The following is a 22,322-nucleotide window of genomic DNA, read 5'->3' as shown; positions in this document are numbered from 1 at the left end:
TTGATTCCACAGCAGTGGAGCTGCAATAGAGAAGGCCCGATCCCGGGTGGCCTTCAATCTGGCCTCCCTTGGCCCAGGGATATTCAGCTGGGGATATCCCTTGGCCCAGGGATATTCAGTGTAGAGGGGGCACCAGACATTAGCCTAGGATGCCAGACAGTTTAGGGCTGGCCCTGTTTGGAGAAGTGATTTCAAGAGACAAATGCCTTCTCCAAGCCGGTCAGGAGGCTGATGGGGGCTTTGAGAGCCACACAATATGTGCGAAAGAGAAGAAGAATTGCAGATTTATACCCTGCCCTTCTCTCTGAACCAGAGACTCAGAGAGGTTTACAATTTCCTTTATCTTCCTCCCTCCACAACAGACAACTTGTGAGGTGGGTGGGGCTGAGAGAGCTCTCACAGCAGCTGCCCTTTCAAGGACAGCTCTGCAAGAGCTACGGCTGACCCAAGGCCATTCCAGCAGCTGCATGTGGAGGAGTGGGGAATCAAACCCAATTCTCCCAGATAAGAGTCAGCACACTTAACCACTACACCAAACTGGCTCTCTTGAGCTGCAGTTTGGTCACCTCTGGTTCAGATGTATATGAATGACATACCTTTTTCCTTGTTATCTCTATACCTGCTCACTGTTCTTATTAACTCTCTGATATATGCCAAAGAGCTCTGTGGCGCAGAGTGGTAAAGCTGCAGTACTGCAGTCGGAGCCCTCTGCTCGCGACCTGAGATCGATTCCAGCGGAAGCTGGGTTCAGGTAGCTGGCTCCAGGTTGACAGTCTTCCATCCTTCCGAGGTCGGTCAAATGAGTCCCCAGCTTGCTGGGGGGAAAGTGTAGATGACTGGGGAAGGCAAGGGCAAACCACCCCTTAAAAAGTCTGCCGTGAAAACGTTGTGAAAGCAACGTCACCCCAGAGTCGGAAACGACTGGTGCTTGCTCAGGGGACTGCCTTTACCTTTATATGCCAATAAAGACTTGTGTGTGCATGTTATATGAACATACGAACATACAAAGGTTCCTTATACCGAATCATATGTGCTATTTTTCAAAAGCCCTTAACTGAGATGCAAAAGTCGGAGATCGTAAAATATTCAGAGTGCAACTGGATGACTGATTACCCCGACATGAAATACCCAGAGAAATGACCCAGGTCCCCTTCAAGCATTGTGACCAGAGGCTTGTTCCAGAGAGAAATGAGTTCAAATCCCCTTTCAGCCACAAACCTTACTGCAGTGGTTTCAAATTCACTTGCTATGAGAGCCGGATCTGACATAGAATCATAGAGTTGGAAGGGACCTCTAGGGTCATCTAGTCCAACCCCCTGCACAATGCAGGAAACTCACAAACACCTCCCCCTAAAATGAGACCTTGTTGGGCTGGGCCATGCGTGTCATAAAATGTAACGTATAAACTTATAAAGGTCACAAACAAAAAAACCTTAAAATAAAACGTGCTTAAAGTATTGGCATTCTTGCAATATTGTGGTCGGTATCAAAGCAAACTCTCCATCCCCCCCCCTTCCTCCCCAACAGAGGAGCCTCAGCCAATGGAGAAAATGGAGGGTTTGCTCTATAGTTCCTGTGCAAGTGAAAAAATCCTGGCAAAGCAAGTTGTGACGCGGAAGGAAGCCGAAGAGCGGAAGAAGGAAGCAGAATTCCTCGCGGGCCTGACAGAAGCTCTCGCGGGGCCTGTCTGGCCCACAGGCCACATGTTTGACACCCCTGCCTTACTGGAGAACTACAGAAAAGACGCTTTTCTTCCAGCCTGCTTCACTGTGAGATACTGTGAGAATAACACGGGAAGGACTCCAAAATTCCCTGGGGGAAGGGTGGGACGTGTATACAATGAAAATAGTCACCAACTGCAATGCAGTTTTGCTCCAACTAACCCATAATCCTCCACAGAATGCAAAGATGCTCATTAGTCCAAAATCACCCCTCCTCCTTCATTCCTTCATAGGAAAATAAAAAGAGCCCTGCTGGATGAGATCAGTGGTCCGCCTAGTCCAGCGTCCCGTCTTACAGACTGGCCAACCAGTTCCTCTGGAGGCCCAAAAAGAGGGCAGAGACCAAGGCCTTCCCCTGACGTTGCTTCTCAGTCCTGGAATTCAGAGGCTGACGGCTTCTAAACACAGAGGTTCCTTTTAGTCAACGTGGCTAGAAGCCACTGAGAGACCTCTCCTCCCTGTAGATAGATTCAGGCAGGTAGCCGTACTGGGCTAAAGCAGAACAAAGTTTGAGTCAACTGGCACCTTTAAGACCAACAAAGTCTTACTCAAGGTATAAGAACAAGAGAAGCCATGTTGGATCAGGCCAATGGCCCCTCCAGTCCAACACTCTGTGTCACATAAGAAGCCATGTTGGATCAGGCCAATGGCCTATCTAGTCCAACACTCTGTGTCATATAAGAAGTCATGTTGGATCAGGCAAGTGGGCCCTCCAGTCCAACACTCTGTGTCACATAAGAACATAAGAGAAGCCATGTTGGATCAGGCCAGTGGCCCATCCAGTCCAACACTCTGTGTCACATAAGAGAAGCCATGTTGGATCAGGCCAATGGCCCATCCAGTCCAACACTCTGTGTCACATAGGAACATAAGAGAAGCCATGTTGGATCAGGCCAGTGGCCCATCCAGTCCAACACTCTGTGTCACATAAGAGAAGCCATGTTGGATCAGGCCAATGGCCCATCCAGTCCAACACTTTGTGTCACATAAGAACATAAGAGAAGCCATGTTGGATCAGGCCAATGGCCCATCTGGTCCAACACTCTGTGTCACATAAGAGAAGCCATGTTGGATCAGGCCAATGGACCATCCAGTCCAACACACTGTGTCACATAAGAACATAAGAGAAGCCATGTTGGATCAGGCCAATGGCCCATCCAGTCCAACACTCTGTGTCACATAAGAGAAGCCATGTTGGATCAGGCCGATGGCCCATCCAGTCCAACACTCTGTGTCACATAAGAGAAGCCATGTTGGATCAGGCCAGTGGCCCATCCAGTCCAACACTCTGTCTCACACAGTGGCCAAAAAACCCCAGATGCCACCCGGAGGTTCATCAATGGGGCCAGGACACTAGAAGCCCTCTCACTGTGCCCAGCCAAGCGTCAAGAATACAGAGCATCACGGCCCCAGACAGAGAATGCCAATAATACGCTGTGGCTAATGGCCACTGATGGACCTCAGCTCCATATGCTTATCCAATCTCCTCTTGAAGCTGTCTATGCTTGCAGCTGCCACCACCTCCTGTGGCAGTGAATTCCACGTGTTAATCACTTTGGGTGAAGAAGGACTTCCTTTTATCCGTTCTAACCCGACTGCTCAGCAATTTCATTGAATGTCCACAAGTTCTCGTATTGTGAGAAAGGGAGAAAAGTATTTTCTCTACCGTCTCTATCCCAGGCATAATCTTGTCGACCTCTATCATGTCACCCCTCAGTCAACATTTCTCCAAGCTAAAGAGCCCCAAGCGTTTTAACCTTCCTTCACAAGGGAAGTGTTCCAACCCTTAAGAACATAAGAGAAGCCATGTTGGATCAGGCCAATGGCCCATCCAGTACAACACTCTGTGTCACACAGTGGCCAAAAAATTGTTATATATACACACACTGTGGCTAATAGCCACTGATGGACCTCTGCTCCATATTTTTATCTAAACCCCTCTTGAAGGTGGCCATGCTTGTGGCCACCACCACCTCCTGTGGCAGTGAATTCCACATGTTAATCACCCTTTGGGTGAAGAAGTACTTCCTTTTATCGGTTTTAACCTGTCTGCTCAGCAATTTCATCGAATGCCCACGAGTTCTTGTATTATGAGAAAGGGAGAAAAGTACCTCTTTCTCTACTTTCTCCATCCCATGCATTATCTTGTAAACCTCAATCATGTCACCCCGCAGTCGACGTTTCTCCAAGCTAAAGAGCCCCAAGCGTTTCAACCTTTCTTCATAGGGAAAGTGTTCCAGCCCTTTAATCATTCTAGTTGCCCTTTTCTGGACTTTCTCCAATACTATAATATCCTTTTTGAGGTGCGGCGACCAGAACTGCACACAGTACTCCAAATGAGACCACACCATCGATTTATACAGGAGCGTTATGACCCTTGAATCATTCCAGTTGCCCTTTTCTGCACTTTTCCCAATGCTATAATTTCTTTTTTGAGGTGCGGTGACCAGAACTGCACACAGCATAAGCTTCCACGTGCATGCTCACTGTCTCTGGGCAAGCGCGCATGCACACAAAACCTTATACCTTGAATAAAAGGTTGCTGGCCACTGAACTCTCCACCATGTGTCTGTCTAGTCCCCTCGTAAAACCGTCTGTGCCCGTGGCATTTAAGAAGAGTCAACGTTAACAATCAAAAAAGAGCGAAATTGAACATTACCTTCAAAAAAGCCAAATTAAACGCTGCAAGAGCAAAAAAGAAGATTCGGCCACTGACGCCTAGCGCAGTTACAAGAGTATTGATCTCCTTCGGAGACAAGGTGTACTCTCGGGGAACTCTGGTCTCACGTAATGTTCTGAGTGGGATCACCTGATGTTTAGATGCTTTTGATACTTTACTAACAGTATCACCCTATGCAGAGTAATTGGAATCAATGGGCTTAGACTGGCCTAACTGCATAGCATTGCACTGTGGAGGCAGAAACAGGATACGGGATAACCTTGACAGGCTGGAAAACTGGGCTAAAACCAATAAAATGCATTTTAACAGGGATAAATGTAAAGTTCTGCATTTGGGTAGAACAAATCCGGTGCATGGTTATAGGATGGGGGGAGACTTTTCTTAGCAGTAGTATGTGCGAAAAGGATCTCGGGGTCTTAGTGGATCATACGCTGAAGATGAGTCAACAGTGTGATGCGGTGGCTAAAAAAGGCAAATGCAATTTTGGGCTGTATCAGCAGAAGTCTGTTGTCCAGATCATGTAAAGTGATGGCGTCGCTTTACTCTGCTCTGGTAAGACCTCACCTGGAGTATTGTGTTCAGTTTTGGGCACCACATTTTAAGAAGGATATGGACAAGCTGGAACGGGTTCAGAGGAGGGCGACGAAGATGGTGGGGTATGGAGATCAAGTTCTATGAAGAAAGGCTGAAGGAGCTGGGCATGTTTAGCCAAGAGAGGAGGTGGCTGAGAGGTGATAGGATCACCATCTTCAAGGACTTGAAGAGCTGTCATCTAGAGGATGGAGTGGAATTGTTTCCTGTGGCCCCAGAAGGTAGGACCAGAACCAATGGGTTGAAATTAAATCAAAAGGGTTTCCGGCTCAACATTAGGAAGAACTTCCTGACCATTAGAGCGGTTCCTCAGTGGAACAGGCTTCCTCGGGAGGTGGTGGGCTCTCCGTCCTTGGAGGTTTGTAATCAGAGGCTAGATGGCCATCTGACAGCGATGCGGATCCTGTGAATTTGGGGGGACGTATTTGTGGGTTTCCTGAATTGTGCAGAGGGTTGGACTAGATGACCTCGGAGGTACCTTCCAACTCTATGATTCTATGATATACTGTCAGTGTGACAGAATCTTATGTTGTCATCTGATTTTTAAAAGCGCTATCCGTCGTCTTGTCCTGCGCTTAATTCGCTCTGGGGCAATCGTCTGCACCAAACTGCTTTCTGTTCCGATAAAAATTCCTTTGCAAAACCATGACTCTTTAGCACGATTCTTTAAGAGCGCTTTTTTACAGCTTTGGCACCACACTGAAAAGTGCACTAACCCAGCACTCCCGAGAAATTATTTCAACCTTTAAAAGGTGTACTTCACCCACGCGGAAGTGTAAAACAAGAAAGCAAACAGAAAGGAGAAACCAAGCAGGAAATGTTTAAACGCCCAGCTTAAGCAGAAGAAGAAGAAGATGATATTGGATTTATATCCCGCTCTCCACTCCGAAGAGTCTCAGAGCGGCTCACAATCTCCTTTACCTTCCTCCCCCACAACAGACACCCTGTGAGGTGGGTGGGGCTGGAGAGGGCTCTCACAGCAGCTGCCTTTTCAAGGACAACCTCTGCCAGAGCTCTGGCTGACCCAAGGCCATGCTAGCAGGTGCAAGTGGAGGAGTGGGGAATCAAACCCGGTTCTCCCGGATAAGAGTCCGCACACTTAACCCCTACACCAAACTGGCTCTCCGCACATCTACGCAAAAAGAAGACGAGTCGGACCGATCTCCCACTAGCCATACCTTGCTCTCTTCTCAGCGGGGCTTGTCGGATTTCGCACAAGCTGCCCCAGGCCACAATTCGCTCCGCCTCTTTCGCGCAGCAAACGAGATCCTCTAAAAACCACTTTCTGTTTGCCGTGTGAAAAAGGCAAAATTAGTTGCAGCCCTGGGGCAGATAGTGTGAAAACTGACAGAAGCCCCAGGGAGAAGAAGAACAAAAGGCTAGTGGGGAAATGGTTTTTGTTTTTATACCTCAGTCTTCTCTACCCTACGAAGAGCCCCGTGGCGCAGAGTGTTAAAACTGCAGAACTGCAGTCCTAAGCTCTGCTCACGACCTGAGTTTGATCCCCGGCGGAAGCTGGGTTTTCAAGTAGCCAGCTTGAGGTTGACTCAGCTTTCCATCCTTCCGAGGTCGGTAAAATGAGTCCCCAGCTTTCTGCGCAGGTGACTGGGGAAGGCAATGGCAAACCACCCCTTAAAAAGTCTGCCGTGAAAACGCTGTGAAAGCAACGTCACCCCAGAGTCGAAAACGACTGGTGCTTGCACAGGGGACTACCCTTTTTTCCCCCCTCTACCCTAGGGAGTCTCAAAGTGGCTTACAATCACCTTCTCTTCCTCTCCCCACAACAGGCACCTTGTGAGGTAGGAGGAGCTGAGAGAGTTCTGAGAAAATATGTGACTGGCAAGAGGTCACTCAGCAGGTTTCAGGGGGAAGAGGAGTGGGGAATCAAACCCAGTTCTCCAGATTAGAGTCCGCCACACTTAACCACAATGCCATGCTGGCACTTTTAAAAAGAAAGTCATTGCAGCTGTTAACGCAGTGGCACAGCTGGTGCCTTGCAAACAGAAGGTCCAAAGGTCAAACTCTACTTTCTTTTATAAGAAAGAAAATCTCAGGTAGGGAGGCTATGAAAGACATCTATGCCTTGGACGGTTCTCCAGATTAGAGTCTGACACTCTTAACCACTAGGGAGGGACGGTGTCAGATTAGAGTCTGACACTCTTAACCACTAGGGAGGGACGGTGGCTCAGTGGTAGAGCATCTGCTTGGTAAGCAGAAGGTCCCTGGTTCAATCCCCGGCATCTCCAACTAAAAGGGTCCAGCCAAGTAAGTGTGAAAAATCTCAGCTTAAGACCCTGGAGAGCCACTGCCAGTCAGGGGAGGAATGGTGGCTCAGTGGTAGAGTATCTGCTTGGTAAGCAGAAGGGTCCCAGGTTCAATCCCCGGCATCTCCAACTTAAAAAGGGTCCAGGCAAGTAGGCGTGAAAAACCTCAGCTTGAGACCCTGGAGAGCCGCTGCCAGTCAGGGGAGGATGGTGGCTCAGTGGTAGAGCATCTGCTTGGTAAGCAGAAGGTCCCAGGTTCAGTCCCCGGCATCTCCAACTAAGAAGGGTCCAGGCAAGTAGGCATGAAAAACCTCAGCTTGAGACCCTGGAAAGTTGCTGCCAGTCTGAGTAGACAATACTGACTTTGATGGACAGAGGGTCTGATTCAGTATAAGGCAGCTTCATATGTATGTGTATATATATATATATATATTTTCACTATGTCACGCTGACTCTTTCAAAAAGACAGCTGTTATGAACCAGGCAGACAATACTATGGTAAGTGGTTCAAAGTTCTGTTCTGTGTGGCAGCTCTGTAAGTTCAACGTAAGAATATAAGGGAAGCCATGCTGGATCAGGTCAATGGTCCATCCAGTCCAGCAGTGAAGTGGCCAAGTTTGCAGATGACACTAAATTGTTCAGGGTGGTGAGAACCAGAGAGTATTGTGAGGCACTCCAAAGGGGTCTGTTGAGGCTGGGTGAGTGGGCGTCAATGTGGCAGATGAGGTTCAATGCGGCCAAGTGCAAAGTAATGCACATTGGGGCCAAGAATCCCAGCTACAAATAAAAGTTGATGGGGTGTGAACTGGCAGAGACTGACCAAGAGAGAGATCTTGGGGTCGTGGTAGATAACTCACTGAAAATGTCAAGACAGTGTGCGTTTGCAATAAAAAAGGCCAACGCCATGCTGGGAATTATTATGAAGGGAATTAAAAACAAATCTGCCAGTATCATAAAGCCCCTGTATAAATCAATGGTGCAGCCTGATTTGGACTACTGAGTACAATTCTGGTCACCGCGTCTCAAAAAAGATATAGCATTGGAAAAAGTCCAGAAAAGAGCAACAAGAATGATTAAAGGTTTGGAACACTTTCCCTATGAAGAAAGGTTAAAACGCTTGGGGCTCTTTAGTTTGGAAAAACGTCAACTGCGTCAACTGATAGAGGTGTACAAACGTCAACTGATAGAGGTGTACATGCATGTGATAGAGAAGGTAGAGAAAGAAGTACTTTTCTCCCTTTCTCACAATACAAAAACTCGTGGGCATTCAATGAAATTGCTGAGCAGTTGGGTTAGAACGAGTAAAAGGAAGCCCTTCACCCAAAGGGTGATTAACACGTGGAATTCACTGCCACAGGAGGTGGTGGTGGCTACAAGCATGGACAGCTTCAAGAGGGGAATGGATAAGCATATGGAGCAGAGGTTCATCAGTGGCTATTAGCTACAGCGTATTGTTGGCATTCTCTGTCTGGGGCAGTGATGCTCTGTATTCTTGGTGTTTGGGGGGGGGGCACAGTGGGAGGGCTTCTAGCCCCACTGATGGACCTCCTGGTGGCACCTGTTTTTTTTTGCCACTGTGTGACACAGAGTGTTGGACTGAATGGGCCATTGGCCTAATCTAACATGGCTTCTCTTCTGTTCTTATGTGACACAGAGTGTTGGACTGGAAGGGCCATTGGCCTGATCTAACATGGCTTCTCTTCTGTTCTTATGTGACACAGAGTGTTGGACTGAATGGGCCATTGGCCTGATCTAACATGGCTTCTCTTCTGTTCTTATGTGACACAGAGTGTTGGACTGGAAGGGCCATTGGCCTGATCTAACATGGCTTCTCTTGTGTTCTTATGTGACACAGAGTGTTGGACTGGATGGGCCATTGGCCTGATCTAACATGGCTTCTCTTCTGTTCTTATGTGACACAGAGTGTTGGACTGAATGGGCCATTGGCCTGATCTAACATGGCTTCTCTTCTGTTCTTATGTGACACAGAGTGTTGGACTGGAAGGGCCATTGGCCTGATCTAACATGGCTTCTCTTCTGTTCTTATGTGACACAGAGTGTTGGACTGAATGGGCCATTGGCCTGATCTAACATGGCTTCTCTTCTGTTCTTATGTGACACAGAGTGTTGGACTGGAAGGGCCATTGGCCTGATCTAACATGGCTTCTCTTGTGTTCTTATGTGACACAGAGTGTTGGACTGGATGGGCCATTGGCCTGATCTAACATGGCTTCTCTTCTGTTCTTATGTGACACAGAGTGTTGGACTGAATGGGCCATTGGCCTGATCTAACATGGCTTCTCTTCTGTTCTTATGTGACACAGAGTGTTGGACTGGAAGGGCCATTGGCCTGATCTAACATGGCTTCTCTTGTGTTCTTATGTGACACAGAGTGTTGGACTGGATGGGCCATTGGCCTGATCTAACATGGCTTCTCTTCTGTTCTTATGTGACACAGAGCATTGGACTGGAAGGGCCACTGGCCTGATCTAACATGGCTTCTCTTGTGTTCTTATGTGACACAGAGTGTTGGACTGGATGGGCCATTGGCCTGATCTAACATGGCTTCTCTTCTGTTCTTATGTGACACAGAGTGTTGGACTGAATGGGCCATTGGCCTGATCTAACATGGCTTCTCTTCTGTTCTTATGTGACACAGAGTGTTGGACTGGATGGGCCACTGGCCTGATCCAACATGGCTTCTCTTATGTTCTCATGTGACACAGAGTGTTGGACTGGAGGGGCCATTGGCCTGATCCAACATGGCTTCTCTTATGTTCTTAAAGCCCTCCCACTGTTGCTCCCCTCCGCCCCAACACCAAGAATACAGAGCATCACTGCTCCAGACATAAGAGAAGCCATGTTTGATATATTGTCATTGGACTGGCATGCTTGTACTGGCCCCAAACCATGGTGCCAGCATTGAGGAGGCTGCGTTCTGAACCTACACACCCACACTGGCTGGAACTGACATAAATGAAACCGTTATCAGGCTGGGCCATGTGTCTCATAAAATGTAATACCAGGTAGCAGAGATAAACTTTATAAAGGACACAGACAAACACAATTAAATTTAAAAAAAGACATGATTAAAACATTAGCACTTGTTGGTCTTAAAGGTGCTTTCTTTGTATCTCTCCCATGGGATCCAGTGAACTGGGCAAAGGAAGCCCTGCCTCTTTCCCTCCTTTCCCCAGGGGACCAGGAGGGAGAGGCACTTCAGCCGATAGAAGGAAGAGAGGCTTAACTCAGTACCTCTGCTGTGCGACTGAGAACGCCTGGCAAAGCTAGCTCTCTTTCCCCCGCTTTCTCCCCAAGGGAGGAGCCTCAGCCAATGGAGAAAATAGAAGAAGAAGAAGAAGAAGAAGAAGAAGAAGAAGAAGAATTGCAGATTTATACCCTGCCTTTCTCTCTGAATCAAATTCAGAGGGGCTTACAATCGCCTACGTCTTCTCCCTCCACAGGCTTTGCTCTGTACCTCCTGTGTGATTGAGCAAGCCTGGCAAAGCAAGCTGTGATGCAGAAGGAAGCAAGAGAGAGGGAGAAGGAGCAGAACAGCCAATTGCTCAGGGGCCTGACAGGAGCCTTCTAGGGGCCTAATTCATCCCCCGGGCCACATGTTTGACACCCAAGATCTAAACCCTCTCCAAGCGATGGCCAGTCGACTCTGGATATGCTGTCCCTTTTTTATGGGGGGGGGAAATCCAGGAACTCTCACCAAAAATATGAACAAAGTAATCCATCATACAACACTATTCAAAAGTAAACAATCCCCTAAGAATAAGTAGACTAACACCAGCAATAACAAAAATAATAATATGAATAGAAGTATGAAATTTTTTAGAGTCCAGTAGACAATAAGGACTTCCAGATGTTCATGCCAAAATCATTCCACATCAGGAACTGGTAATGAAGCTTCTTCCCAAAACATTGCTCATTCCAAATATGAGTCTGTCTCAATTATTCTATCTGCTTCAGGGCTTTTTTTGTAGCAGGAAATACTTTGCATATGAGGCCACGTCCCCCTGATGTAGCCAATCCTCCAAGTGCTTGCAGGGCTCTTTTTACAGGGCCTGCTGTAAGCTCCAGGAGGACTGGCTACATCAGGGGGTGCAGCCTAATAGCCTAAGGAGGTCCTGCTAGAATTCCTTACAGGGCTCTTCGTACAGGGCCTGCTGAAAGCTCCAGGAGGATTGGCTACATCAGGGGTGTGTGGCCTAATAGGCAAAGGAGGTCCTGCTAGAATTCCTTACAGGGCTCTTCGTACAGGGCCTACTGTGAGCTCCAGGAGGATTGGCTACATCAGGGGGTGCAGCCTAATAGCCTAAGGAGGTCCTGCTAGAATTCCTTACAGGGCTCTTCGTACAGGGCCTGCTGGAAGCTCCAGGAGGATTGGCTACATCAGGGGTGTGTGGCCTAATAGGCAAAGGAGGTCCTGCTAGAATTCCTTACAGGGCTCTTTGTACAGGGCCTGCTGGAAGCTCCAGGAGGATTGGCTACATCAGGGGTGTGTGGCCTAATAGGCAAAGGAGGTCCTGCTAGAATTCCTTACAGGGCTCTTCGTTCAGGGCCTACTGTAAGCTCCAGGAGGATTGGCTACATCAGGGGTGTGTGGCCTAATATGCAAAGGAGGCCCTGCTAGAATTCCTTACAGGGCTCTTCGTACATGGCCTGCTGTAAGTTCCAGGAGGATTGGCTACATCAGGGGTGTGTGGCCTAATATGCAAAGGAGTTCCTGCTACAAAAAAAGCCCTGTATCTCTCTCTCTGGAGTCCGGTATTCACCGTTTCTGGTGCTCCTTTCTCAAGAGATAATACATATACCCAAAAACGGAATCAGAGTTGCGGCCAGCATCCACAGTTCAAAGAGGTCTACAGACGGAGCGCGCAGCTATACAAAAACTCACAGCACGACAGCAATCAGTACAACAGGCTAAGTGCTCTTTTTTTATGAGCCTCTCTTACCTTTGGTGCTTTTGGGGATGATCTGACCCCATCGTGGTTTGTATTCTTGCTGACTGATGTACTGGTTGAATAAACCATCTGTGACAAAGGAAAAAGAAGACAAAAACAGCTGACTCCCAAGTTGGTACATCTGGGAAAATGTAAAACACACACAGAACACAATTAATTTAAATGAATCTGCCAACCTTTAAATTAGGGGTGGGGAACCTTTTTTCTGCCAAGGGCCATATGGATATTTATAACATCATTTGCGGGCCATAAAAAATTATCAACAGTGCTCCACCAAGGGAAAATGATTCAGGGCAGCAAAATTAATGCAAATAATTGTTTTTCTATCTGAAGTTATGTGTGAAGAGCCTAATCTGGCGCGTGCACACACACACATCCGGCCCGCCGCCCTAGGCAAAAAAGCCCAGCAGGAACTCAGTAACATCTTAGACCACATCCCCTAATATTAGCGATCACACACTCATTGGCATATTAGGCCACACCCTCTGGGATAATCGAGTGCAAACTGAACAGTGACAGTAACTTTTCCAGGCCCTGCAGCAATTCTGGCTGGCCAGCCAGGCCCCAGGGAGGCTGCCTCACAGTACATCTAGGCCCTGTGATCCCTGCCTGGCCCTGGGGAGGCTGCTGCACAGCGCAACTGGGCCCCACGATCCTCGCTGGCCAGCCAGGCCCCGGGGAGGCTGCCACATGGCTCGGTTCGACCCAGTAATCCCCGAGGGCCACACCAGCTGCAAGTGGAGGAGTGGGGAATCAAACCCGGTTCTCCCAGATAAGAGTCCCTGCACTTCAGCGCTACACCAAACCGTAGGACAGCAAGCCGCGCACGCTCTAGAAGCGCTTATACAACTTGGAAATAGCATCTCAGACACGCTCAGAAGATGCCGCTGTTTCGGAATCAAAAACCTTTTGCATTTTATGTCTGGAGAACGCCTGCAAAGGGGAAGGAAGGAAGGAAGGAAGGAAGGAAGGAAGGAAGGAAGGAAGGAAGGAAGGAAGGAAGGAAGGAAGGAAGGAAGGGAGGGAGGGAGGGAGGGAGGGAGGGAGGGAGGGAGGGAGGGAGGGAGGAAGGAAGGAAGGAAGGAAGGAAGGAAGGAAGGAAGGAAGGAAGGAAGGAAGGAAGGAAGGAAGGAAGGAAGGAAGGAAGGAAGGAAGGAAGGAAGGAAGGAAGGAAGGAAGGAAGGAAGGAGGGAGGGAGGGAAGAGAGGGAAGGGAGGGAAGGGAGGAAGGAAGGAAGGAAGGAAGGAAGGAGGGAGGGAGGGAGGGAGGAAGGAAGGAAGGAAGGAAGGAAGGAAGGAAGGAAGGAAGGAAGGAAGGAAGGAAGGAAGGAAGGAAGGAAGGAAGGAAGGAAGGAAGGAAGGAAGGAAGGAAGGAAGGGAGGAAGGGAGGGAAGGGAGGGAGGGAGGGAAGGAAGGGAGGAAGGGAAGGAAGGGAGAGAGGGAGGGAGGGAGGAAGCCATAGATTTATACTCTGCCCTTTTTCTGAATCAGAATTTCAGAGCAGCTCACAATCTCATTTACCTTCCTCCCCCACAACAGACGCCCTGTGAGTTAGGTGGGGCTGAGAGAGCTCTCACATCTACGAGACCTATGGCTGGCTCAAGGCCATTCCAGCAGGTGCAAGTGGAGGAGTGGGGAATCAAACCCGGTTCTCCCAGATAACAGTCCACGCACTTCACCGCTACACCAAACTGTAGGACAGCAGACCACTCCCGCTCTAGAAGTGCTTATGCTACTTGGAAACAGCATCTTGGACACGCTCAGAAGATGCCGCTGTTTCGGAATCAGAAACCTTTTGCATTCTACGGCTGGAGAACGCCTGCGAAGGGGCTCCCCCGTGGTACACCCCCAAACTTGAAGCGCAGTGCTGAAGACCGGGGCCAGGGCCACCAATCAACACCTCCCGGTCACTACATACCTCGCTTTAATCCCTTCTACAGAATTTTTTAAAGCTTCCTTTTAGCGCTGGCCTCCTCTGCCTGGGACAGTGGTCTGGAGTTTTTCCAGGCTTCTTCCCAGAAACATCTCCCCGTTGGCAGCCTCCTTGCGTTACAAACCGACAAAGGGCTTGTTTTGAAAGCTGAACCACCAGCGAGCTGACATTTGGGAAAGGAAGAGGCAGGCGGGAGGGAGGGAGGGAGATGGGCTGGGCGAGGAAGAGGAGGCTGAATCTAGCAGAGGGAAGCACCTGATCCCTCCAAGTTGCATTCCTGATGCTTCTCACCAAGGTAGCCAAACCGCTCGAGGGAGATGCCTGAACAATGCATGGCGGAGAGGCCCCAAGGAGGACTAAGGCTAAACTGGGTTAAGAGTTGGGGTTGTAATGGAATAACAGACCACGATGAGACTTTCAGAGAGCCAGTTTAGTGTAGCGGTTAAGGACAATCCCCCTTTAAGGTTAAGGAAAAGAGCCCTGTGGCGCAGAGTGCGAAAGCTGCACTACTGCAGTCCTAAGCTCTGCTCACGAGCTGAGTTCGATCCCGGAGGAAGCTGGTTTTTCAGATAGCCGGTTGGTTGACTCAGCCTTCCATTCTTCTGAGGTCGGTCAAAGGAGTCCCCAGCTTGCTGGAGGGGAAAGCGTAGATGATTGGGGAAGGCAGCGGCAAACCACCCCAGAAAAAGTCTGCCGTGAAAACGTTGTGAAAGTGACGTCACCCCAGAGTCGGAAATGACTGGTGCTTGCACGGGGGATCTTTTATTTTCCTTGAGCTTTTAGAGAGAGCCCCGTGGCACAGTGTTAAAGCTGCAGTACTGCAGTCCTAAACTCTGCTCATGACCTGAGTTTGATCCTGGCGGAAGCTGGTTTCAGGTAGCCGGCTCCAAGTTGACTCAGCCTTCCATCCTTCCGAGGTCGGTCAAATGAGTCCCCAGCTTGCTGGGTGGAAAGCATAAATCACTGGGGAAGGCAGTGGCAAACTGCCCCGTAAAAAGTCTGCCATGAAAATGTGAAAGCAACGTCACCCCAGAGTCAAAAACGACTAGTGCTTGCACAGGGGACCTTTCCTTTTCTCAGGACGATCCCGCCTAGGCTGTTGCTAAATTAAAGAACTCAGTTCAACTCAGGACCATGTCATGAAGAGGGGGGGGGGAGGCTCCTGCCTCTCCCCCCACCCCACCCCATAGCCTTCCCAAGCTGCAACCACCCCCAGAAGGTTATCAGCTCCGTTCTGGAGTTGGGCACACACGACCACGATGGGACTAACAACTCCCCCACCCAACTGCATAAGAACATAAGAGAAGCCATGTTGGATCAGGCCAGTGGCCCATCCAGTCCAACACTCTGTGTCACATAAGAACAGAAGAGAAGCCATGTTGGATCAGGCCAGTGGCCCACCCAGTCCAACACTCTGTGTCACATAAGAACAGAAGAGAAGCCATGTTGGATCAGGCCAATGGCCCATCCAGTCCAACACTCTGTGTCACATAAGAACATAAGAGAAGCCATGTTGGATCAGGCCAGTGGCCCATCCAGTCCAACACTCTGTGTCACATAAGAACATAAGAGAAGCCATGTTGGATCAGGCCAGTGGCCCACCCAGTCCAACACTCTGTGTCACATAAGAACAGAAGAGAAGCCATGTTGGATCAGGCCAGTGGCCCATCCAGTCCAACACTCTGTGTCACATAAGAACAGAAGAGAAGCCATGTTGGATCAGGCCAATGGCCCACCCAGTCCAACACTCTGTGTCACATAAGAACAGAAGAGAAGCCATGTTGGATCAGGCCAGTGGCCCATCCAGTCCAACATTCTGTGTCACATAAGAACATAAGAGAAGCCATGTTGGATCAGGCCAGTGGCCCACCCAGTCCAACACTCTGTGTCACATAAGAACAGAAGAGAAACCATGCTGGATCAGGCCAGTGGCCCATCCAGTCCAACACTCTGTGTCACACGGTGGCCAAAAAACCCAAGTTCCATCAGGAGGTCCACCAAAACGCCAGAAGCCAAAACGCCAGAGCCAAAACGCCAGAAGCCATCCCACTGTTGTCCCCCAGCACCAAGAATCCAGAACACCCCTGCCTCAGACACAGGGTACCTTTCGCACACACTAAATAACGCATTTTCACTATTTGCACTATTTGGCTTCCGACAACTGCCAGAGGAGCCGCCCTCTTTCCCTTCCTCTGCTCCTCCTCTTGCAGTTTCCATCAGACTGAGAAACCTACAGCCAGGGGCAGTGTAGGCAGGAAGCCCTTCTGTTCCCGCACGGGGTCTCTCGAGCCAAACTAGGCCTCGGTGGGCCTTTGAAAAGCCATTTCCCCGCAGCTGCTGTGTCACTACAGGGAAAGCGAGCAGGGCCCAGGGAACCCTGACCCGGGTCGTTTCCAAAAAGGTAATGCGTCACTTGGCTCTGGGACAGCTGGCCATCTGCAAAACAGGCTTGCAGTCGTTGCAATCTTTTTAACACGGCTGCTGGAGTTGTCATTGTATTCTCCAACGTCGGATGCAGGTACCGTCTCAAAGGAACCAAATAACCGGTCGCTTCGTTCTAATGTTACCAGAAAACTTTTTATTAGATAAATGGCTAGATCAGGGGTGGCCAAACTGTGGCTCTTTCACACATATTGTGTGACTCTCAGAGCCCCCACTGCCCTGTTGCCTGGCTTGGAGAAGGTAGAAAAATTCTCCAAGTCAAGCCAGCTAGAGGCTTCGAGAATACATTTAAAGAAGAAGAAGATGATGATGTTGGATTTATATCCCGCCCTGCATTCCGAAGAGTCTCAGAGCGACACACAATCTCCTTTCCCTTCCTCCCCCACGACAGACACCCTGTGAGGTAGATGAAGATACTGGATTTATATCTCGCCCTCCACTCCAAAGAGTCTCAGAGGGGCTCACAATCTCCTTTACCTTCCCCCCCCCCCCACAACAGACACCCTGTGAGGTAGATGAAGATATTGGATTTATATCCCACCCTCCACTCCGAAGAGTCTCAGAGCGGCTCACAATCTCCTTTACCTTCCCCCCCCCCCACAACAGACACCCTGTGAGGTAGATGAAGATATTGGATTTATATCCCGCCCTCCACTCCAAAGAGTCTCAGAGGGGCTCACAATCTCCTTTATCTCCACCCCCCCCCCCACAACAGACACCCTGTGAGGTAGATGAAGATACTGGATTTATATCCCGCCCTCCACTCCAAAGAGTCTCAGAGGGGCTCACAATCTCCTTTATCTCCCCCTCCCACAACAGACACCCTGTGAGGTAGATGAAGATATTGGATTTATATCTCGCCCTCCACTCCAAAGAGTCTCAGAGGGGCTCACAATCTCCTTTACCTTCCCCCCCCACAACAGACACCCTGTGAGGTAGATGAAGATATTGGATTTATATCTCGCCCTCCACTCAAAAAAGTCTCAGAGCGGCTCACAATCTCCTTTACCTTCCTCCCCCACGACAGACACCCTATGAGGTAGATGAAGATATTGGATTTATATCCCGCCCTCCACTCCAAGAGTCTCGGAGCGACTCACAATCTCCTTTACCTTCCCCCCCCCCCCACAACAGACACCCTGTGAGGTGGGTGGGGCTGAGAGAGCTCTCCCAGAAGCTGCCCTTTCAAGGACAGAGTCTCAGAGCAGCTCACAATCTCCTTTACCTTCTTTCCCCACAACAGACACCCTGCAAGGTGGGTGGGGCTGAGAGAGCTCTCCCAGAAGCTGCCCTTTCAAGGACAGAGTCTCAGAGCAGCTCACAATCTCCTTTCCCTTCCTCCCCCACAACAGACACCCTGTGAGGTGGGGGGGGCTGGAGAGGGCTCTCACAGCAGCTGCCCTTTCAAGGACAACTCTGCCAGAGCTATGGCTTACCCAAGACCATTCCAGCAGTTGCAAGTGGAGGAGTGGGGAATCAAACCCGGTTCTCCCAGATAAGAGTCCGCACACTTAACCACTACACCAAACTGGCTCTTTCTTTCCACCTCTCCCTGACTTCATCCATCTATTAGCTTTCTTTCCACCTGCCTTCACTACCTTCCTTCCTGTCGTGCGGCTCTTAAACATCTGATGTTCATGTCTTGAGGCTCTCCAACATCTGACATTTATTCTATGTGGCTCTTATGTTAAGCAAGTTTGGCCATCCCTGGGCTAGATTTAGACATTAGTAAGAGAACTAAAGAGCGGATATTTATTTTAGTTTCTACTGCTAGGTTGGCTATTGCTTTTAAATGGAATTGACAATTCTCCATCTACTATAGGTCTTTGGCACACGAAACTATGGGAACTTTTTGTTATGAGTAAACTGTTATCAAACATCAGGAGCTCCCTTAGATCGCTATGTATCTAAATTCGTAGCAGTTTGGTTTCCTGTATTAAATTATATGACTGTAAATAATATATTACCAGAGAATCCTCTGTATAGATCTATATTTATTTTTAATTGAATGAGTGTAACTTTTGAGGGTTATAAGTGAAAAATTACTAAGCTGTAAAATTACAAATCAGTCACCTAGAATTTAAAGAATGATAATGTAATATCGAATTAGTTCTAGGTTTTATGCATTATTTAGAAGAAGAAGAAATTGGATTTATATCCCATCCTCCACTCAAGAGTCTCAGAGCAGCTCACAGTCTCCTTTACCTCCCCCCCCCCCACAACAGACACCCTGTGAGGTAGATGAAGATATTGGATTTATATCCCGCCCTCCACTCCGAAGAGTCTCAGAGCGGCTCACAATCTCCTTTACCTTCCTCCCCCACAACAGACACCCTGTGAGGTAGATGAAGATATTGGATTTATATCCCGCCCTCCACTCCGAAGAGTCTCAGAGGGGCTCACAATCTCCTTTACCTTCCCCCCCCCACAACAGACACCCTGTGAGGTAGATGAAGATATTGGATTTATATCCCGCCCTCCACTCCGAAGAGTCTCAGAGCGGCTCACAATCTCCTTTACCTTCCTCCCCCACAACAGACACCCTGTGAGGTGGGTGGGGCTGGAGAGGGCTCTCACAGCAGCTGCCCTTTCAAGGACAACCTCTGCCAGGGCTATGGCTGACCCAAGGCCATTCCAGCAGGTGCAAGTGGAGGAGTGGGGAATCAAACCCAGTTTTCCCAGATAAGAGTCCGCACGCTTAACCACTACACCAAACTGGCTCTCATTATTTAATGTTTGTATCTGAGCTTTATAATAAACATTATTGCGCTGGGGGGGGGGGAACAGGCGTATAGTCTGTGATGACTGGAGATTTATTGGAATTAGGCTTGTCACACAGCAGGGGCCTAGGAGGGCCTTCTACTGGCTGCCGCCGCTCTGGACAGGAACTACATGGGAGGGCCTAGATCACCCATCCGCCTTTGTATCTTCCTTATGAGTAAATACCTCTTAACTGTAGTCAAGGAGATGCGTTATACCCAGGCGTTATAACGACGACAGTTTATTTACAGTGCTCAAATACCAAGCGGGTGATAAAGATTCAGTGCTATAGTAAATATGAAAGCAGTAAAAGTTGGCGCAAAAAAACAGCAGCCCTGACACATTTAGCTAGGCCAGGGGTGTCAAACATGTGGCCCAGGGGCCGGATTAGGCCTTCGGAGGGCTCCTATCAGGCCCACGACCAACTCACTGTCGTCTGCTTCCTTCTCCCTCTCTGCTTCCTTCTGCGTCACAGCTTGCTTCGCCAGGCTTGCTCAATCACACAGGAGCTACAGAGCAAAACCTCTATTTTCTACATTGGCTGAGGCTCCTCCCTTGGGGAGGAAGGAGGGAAGGCAGAGCTTGTTTTTCCAGGCTCTCTCAATCACACAGCAAAGCTACTGAGCCAAGTCTCTCTTCCTTCTGTTGGCTGAGGCTCCTCCCTCTCCTGATCCCCTGGGGAAGGAAGGAAAGAGCCAGAGCTTCCTTTGCCCAGTTCCCTGGATCCCAGATCCCATGGGAGAAATACAAAGAAAGCACCCTTAAGACCAACAAGAGCTAACGTTTTATGCATGTTTTTAAGTTTTTAGAAAAATCTATTTAATTGTGTTTGTCTGTGTTCCTTATAAAGTTTATATCTCTGCTACCTAATCTTAAATAGGTACACACATGGCCCGGTCAGACATGGTCTGGTCCAACCAGACATGACCCGGCCCAACTAGGTCTCATTTATGTCAGATCCATCCCTCATAACAAACGAGTTTGACACCCCTGAGCTAGACAGCCCTTGCTGTAATACCAAACTCACCCCCTTGGGTATGGGATCTCTCCTGCTGCCTTCTCTCCCGCAGCCTTTCCCAGAGAGAACCCACCCTGTCTGTGCCTTGGCCCTTTTAAGCTTTTCCCCCACGTCCCGCCCCTCTCTGGGCTGGTTTCCCTCCAAATCTTTGTCACCCAATCAGAGGGACAGAGGGGATCCTGGGAGTTGGGGGCTTTCTTTAATAACTCCTAGGCAGGCTTCCCTCGAGCCTGTAGGCCTCGCTAGGCCCAGGATCACGGCAAGGCTTACTAGTGGTCTGCTTGTGAGAGCTTCAGAAAGGATATACGGGCCCAAGCTTCAGAGGGCAGCCATGTTGATCTACACCAGCAGAACAGTGAAATTTGAGTCCAGGAGCACCTTAGAGACTAGGCTTCCAAGCCCTCGGGCCAGGCAAAGGTTCTCCCGCCCTGGAGGTTCCCAACCCACCGACCCACCCACATGTGCCATCATCGCACCGGTGATATTGCGCACCGGCCACTCTAGGCATTTCCGGGAAAACTCTATGGTTTTGTACCAAAAAGTTTCCCCTCCCAAATTGCTAGAGTGTCCAGGAAAAACCACAGACTTTTTCTGGAACCGCCTAGAGTGGCCAGCGCACGATGACGTCACTTGCAGGAGGCCGCGCTATTAGAGACCAACCAGATTTCTGGGATTATGAGCTTCTGGGAATCAAAGCTCCCTTCGTCAGATAGGGATCTCCTCTCCTACTTGTACTCGATGAAGTGAACTTTGTCTCTCGAACCTTGACCTGGATGGCCCAGGCTGTCACGTTCTCAGGGTGCAGGCAGGCAGGAGTCCAAAGCCAGTCCAAGGTCAAAGTCCAGGAAGTCAAGCAGGAGCCAAGTCACCAATGCAGAATCACAAACCGGAATCAGAAGTCAATGTCCAAAAGCCAAAAGGTCAGGGTGCCAAGGAAATCAAGCAGGTCAGGATCAGGAAGGAACGGGGATGCAAGCCACAGAATAGACTTGTTGCTTCCACAAGGTTACCAGGTCCTGGGTGGGAGCTAGATGGGAGTCTCAATCAGCCTGCTCCCTGGGTGGCAGTGACTCTGCTAGAACTCAGGGCTGAGAGATCTGAAGCATCGGCGTGCCTCATGTCTTCGCTCTGAAAGATCTTTCCGCAGCCTGCTTCGAACTCTTGAGATGGGAGGAGGAGAGCTTGGAGGAGCTTGATTGTCAACAGCTGACACTGGTGCCTGGAGAGTGATAGATGGGCCAGCTGCTGTTTGTTCAACTGAGGAACTGGCTGGCAACTCTTCCAGGTCTGTTAACCCTTCCAGCTCCTCCTAATCAGGGCTCATGACACAGGCTAGCCCGATGTTATCAGAGCTCAGAAACTAAGCAGGGTCACCCCCGGCTAGTATTCGGATGGGAGACCCCCAAGGAATACCAGGGGCGTGTCGCAGACCTCTGAAATGTCTCTTGCCTCAAAAACAAGTCTAGCTTGCCACCTGGTGGTGCACAATGCTAAAAGAGCTAGAACTTCTGGCTGCCACACAATCTTAGGATCTCCTGGCTATACAACACACGCTGCCATACAATAGTTATTATTTGTCTCTCAAAAGCTTCGACCCTGAAGATCTCTGCTTATCCAGCACCTGAAAAATTCCACCACATCAGTCTCACAGCGCTTACTAATACATCAGGAACTGGTTTTGTCACCGGGGGGAGGGAGAAGGGTCTGCATTAAACTATACAGACTATGGCTTTCTCTATGATGTGGCTCCCAATATCTTCAACCCTGCCTTCCTACCTAGAAGGACTCCAGCCACAAGGAGGGAGGGAGGGAGGAAGGAAGGAAGGTGTTCAACAGAAGGGAGGGAGGGAGGGAGGAAGGAAGGGTGTTCAGCAAGAGTGAGGGAGGGAGGAAGGAAGATGTTCGACAGGAGGGAGGGAGGGAGGAAGGAAGGTGTTCAAC

General features: G+C 49.4%; 1 protein-coding gene across 1 annotated transcript in view; it reads right to left on the bottom strand.

Annotated features, from left to right (window-relative positions):
* MKLN1 (muskelin 1) overlaps positions 1-22,322 on the bottom strand; it is a 266,746-nt gene that overhangs the window by 122,246 nt on the left and 122,178 nt on the right. The window contains exon 8 of the mRNA XM_060244456.1: positions 12,221-12,298. Coding sequence (XP_060100439.1) covers positions 12,221-12,298 — 78 coding nt within the window. The remainder of the gene's footprint in view (positions 1-12,220; positions 12,299-22,322) is intronic.

Source organism: Heteronotia binoei, chromosome 8 (genome assembly GCF_032191835.1).
Source record: "Heteronotia binoei isolate CCM8104 ecotype False Entrance Well chromosome 8, APGP_CSIRO_Hbin_v1, whole genome shotgun sequence".
In the NCBI taxonomy this organism is placed as follows: Eukaryota; Metazoa; Chordata; class Lepidosauria; order Squamata; family Gekkonidae; genus Heteronotia; species Heteronotia binoei.
Note: the sequence above shows the minus strand (reverse complement) of the source record. Positions and strands in the feature narration are given on the sequence as shown.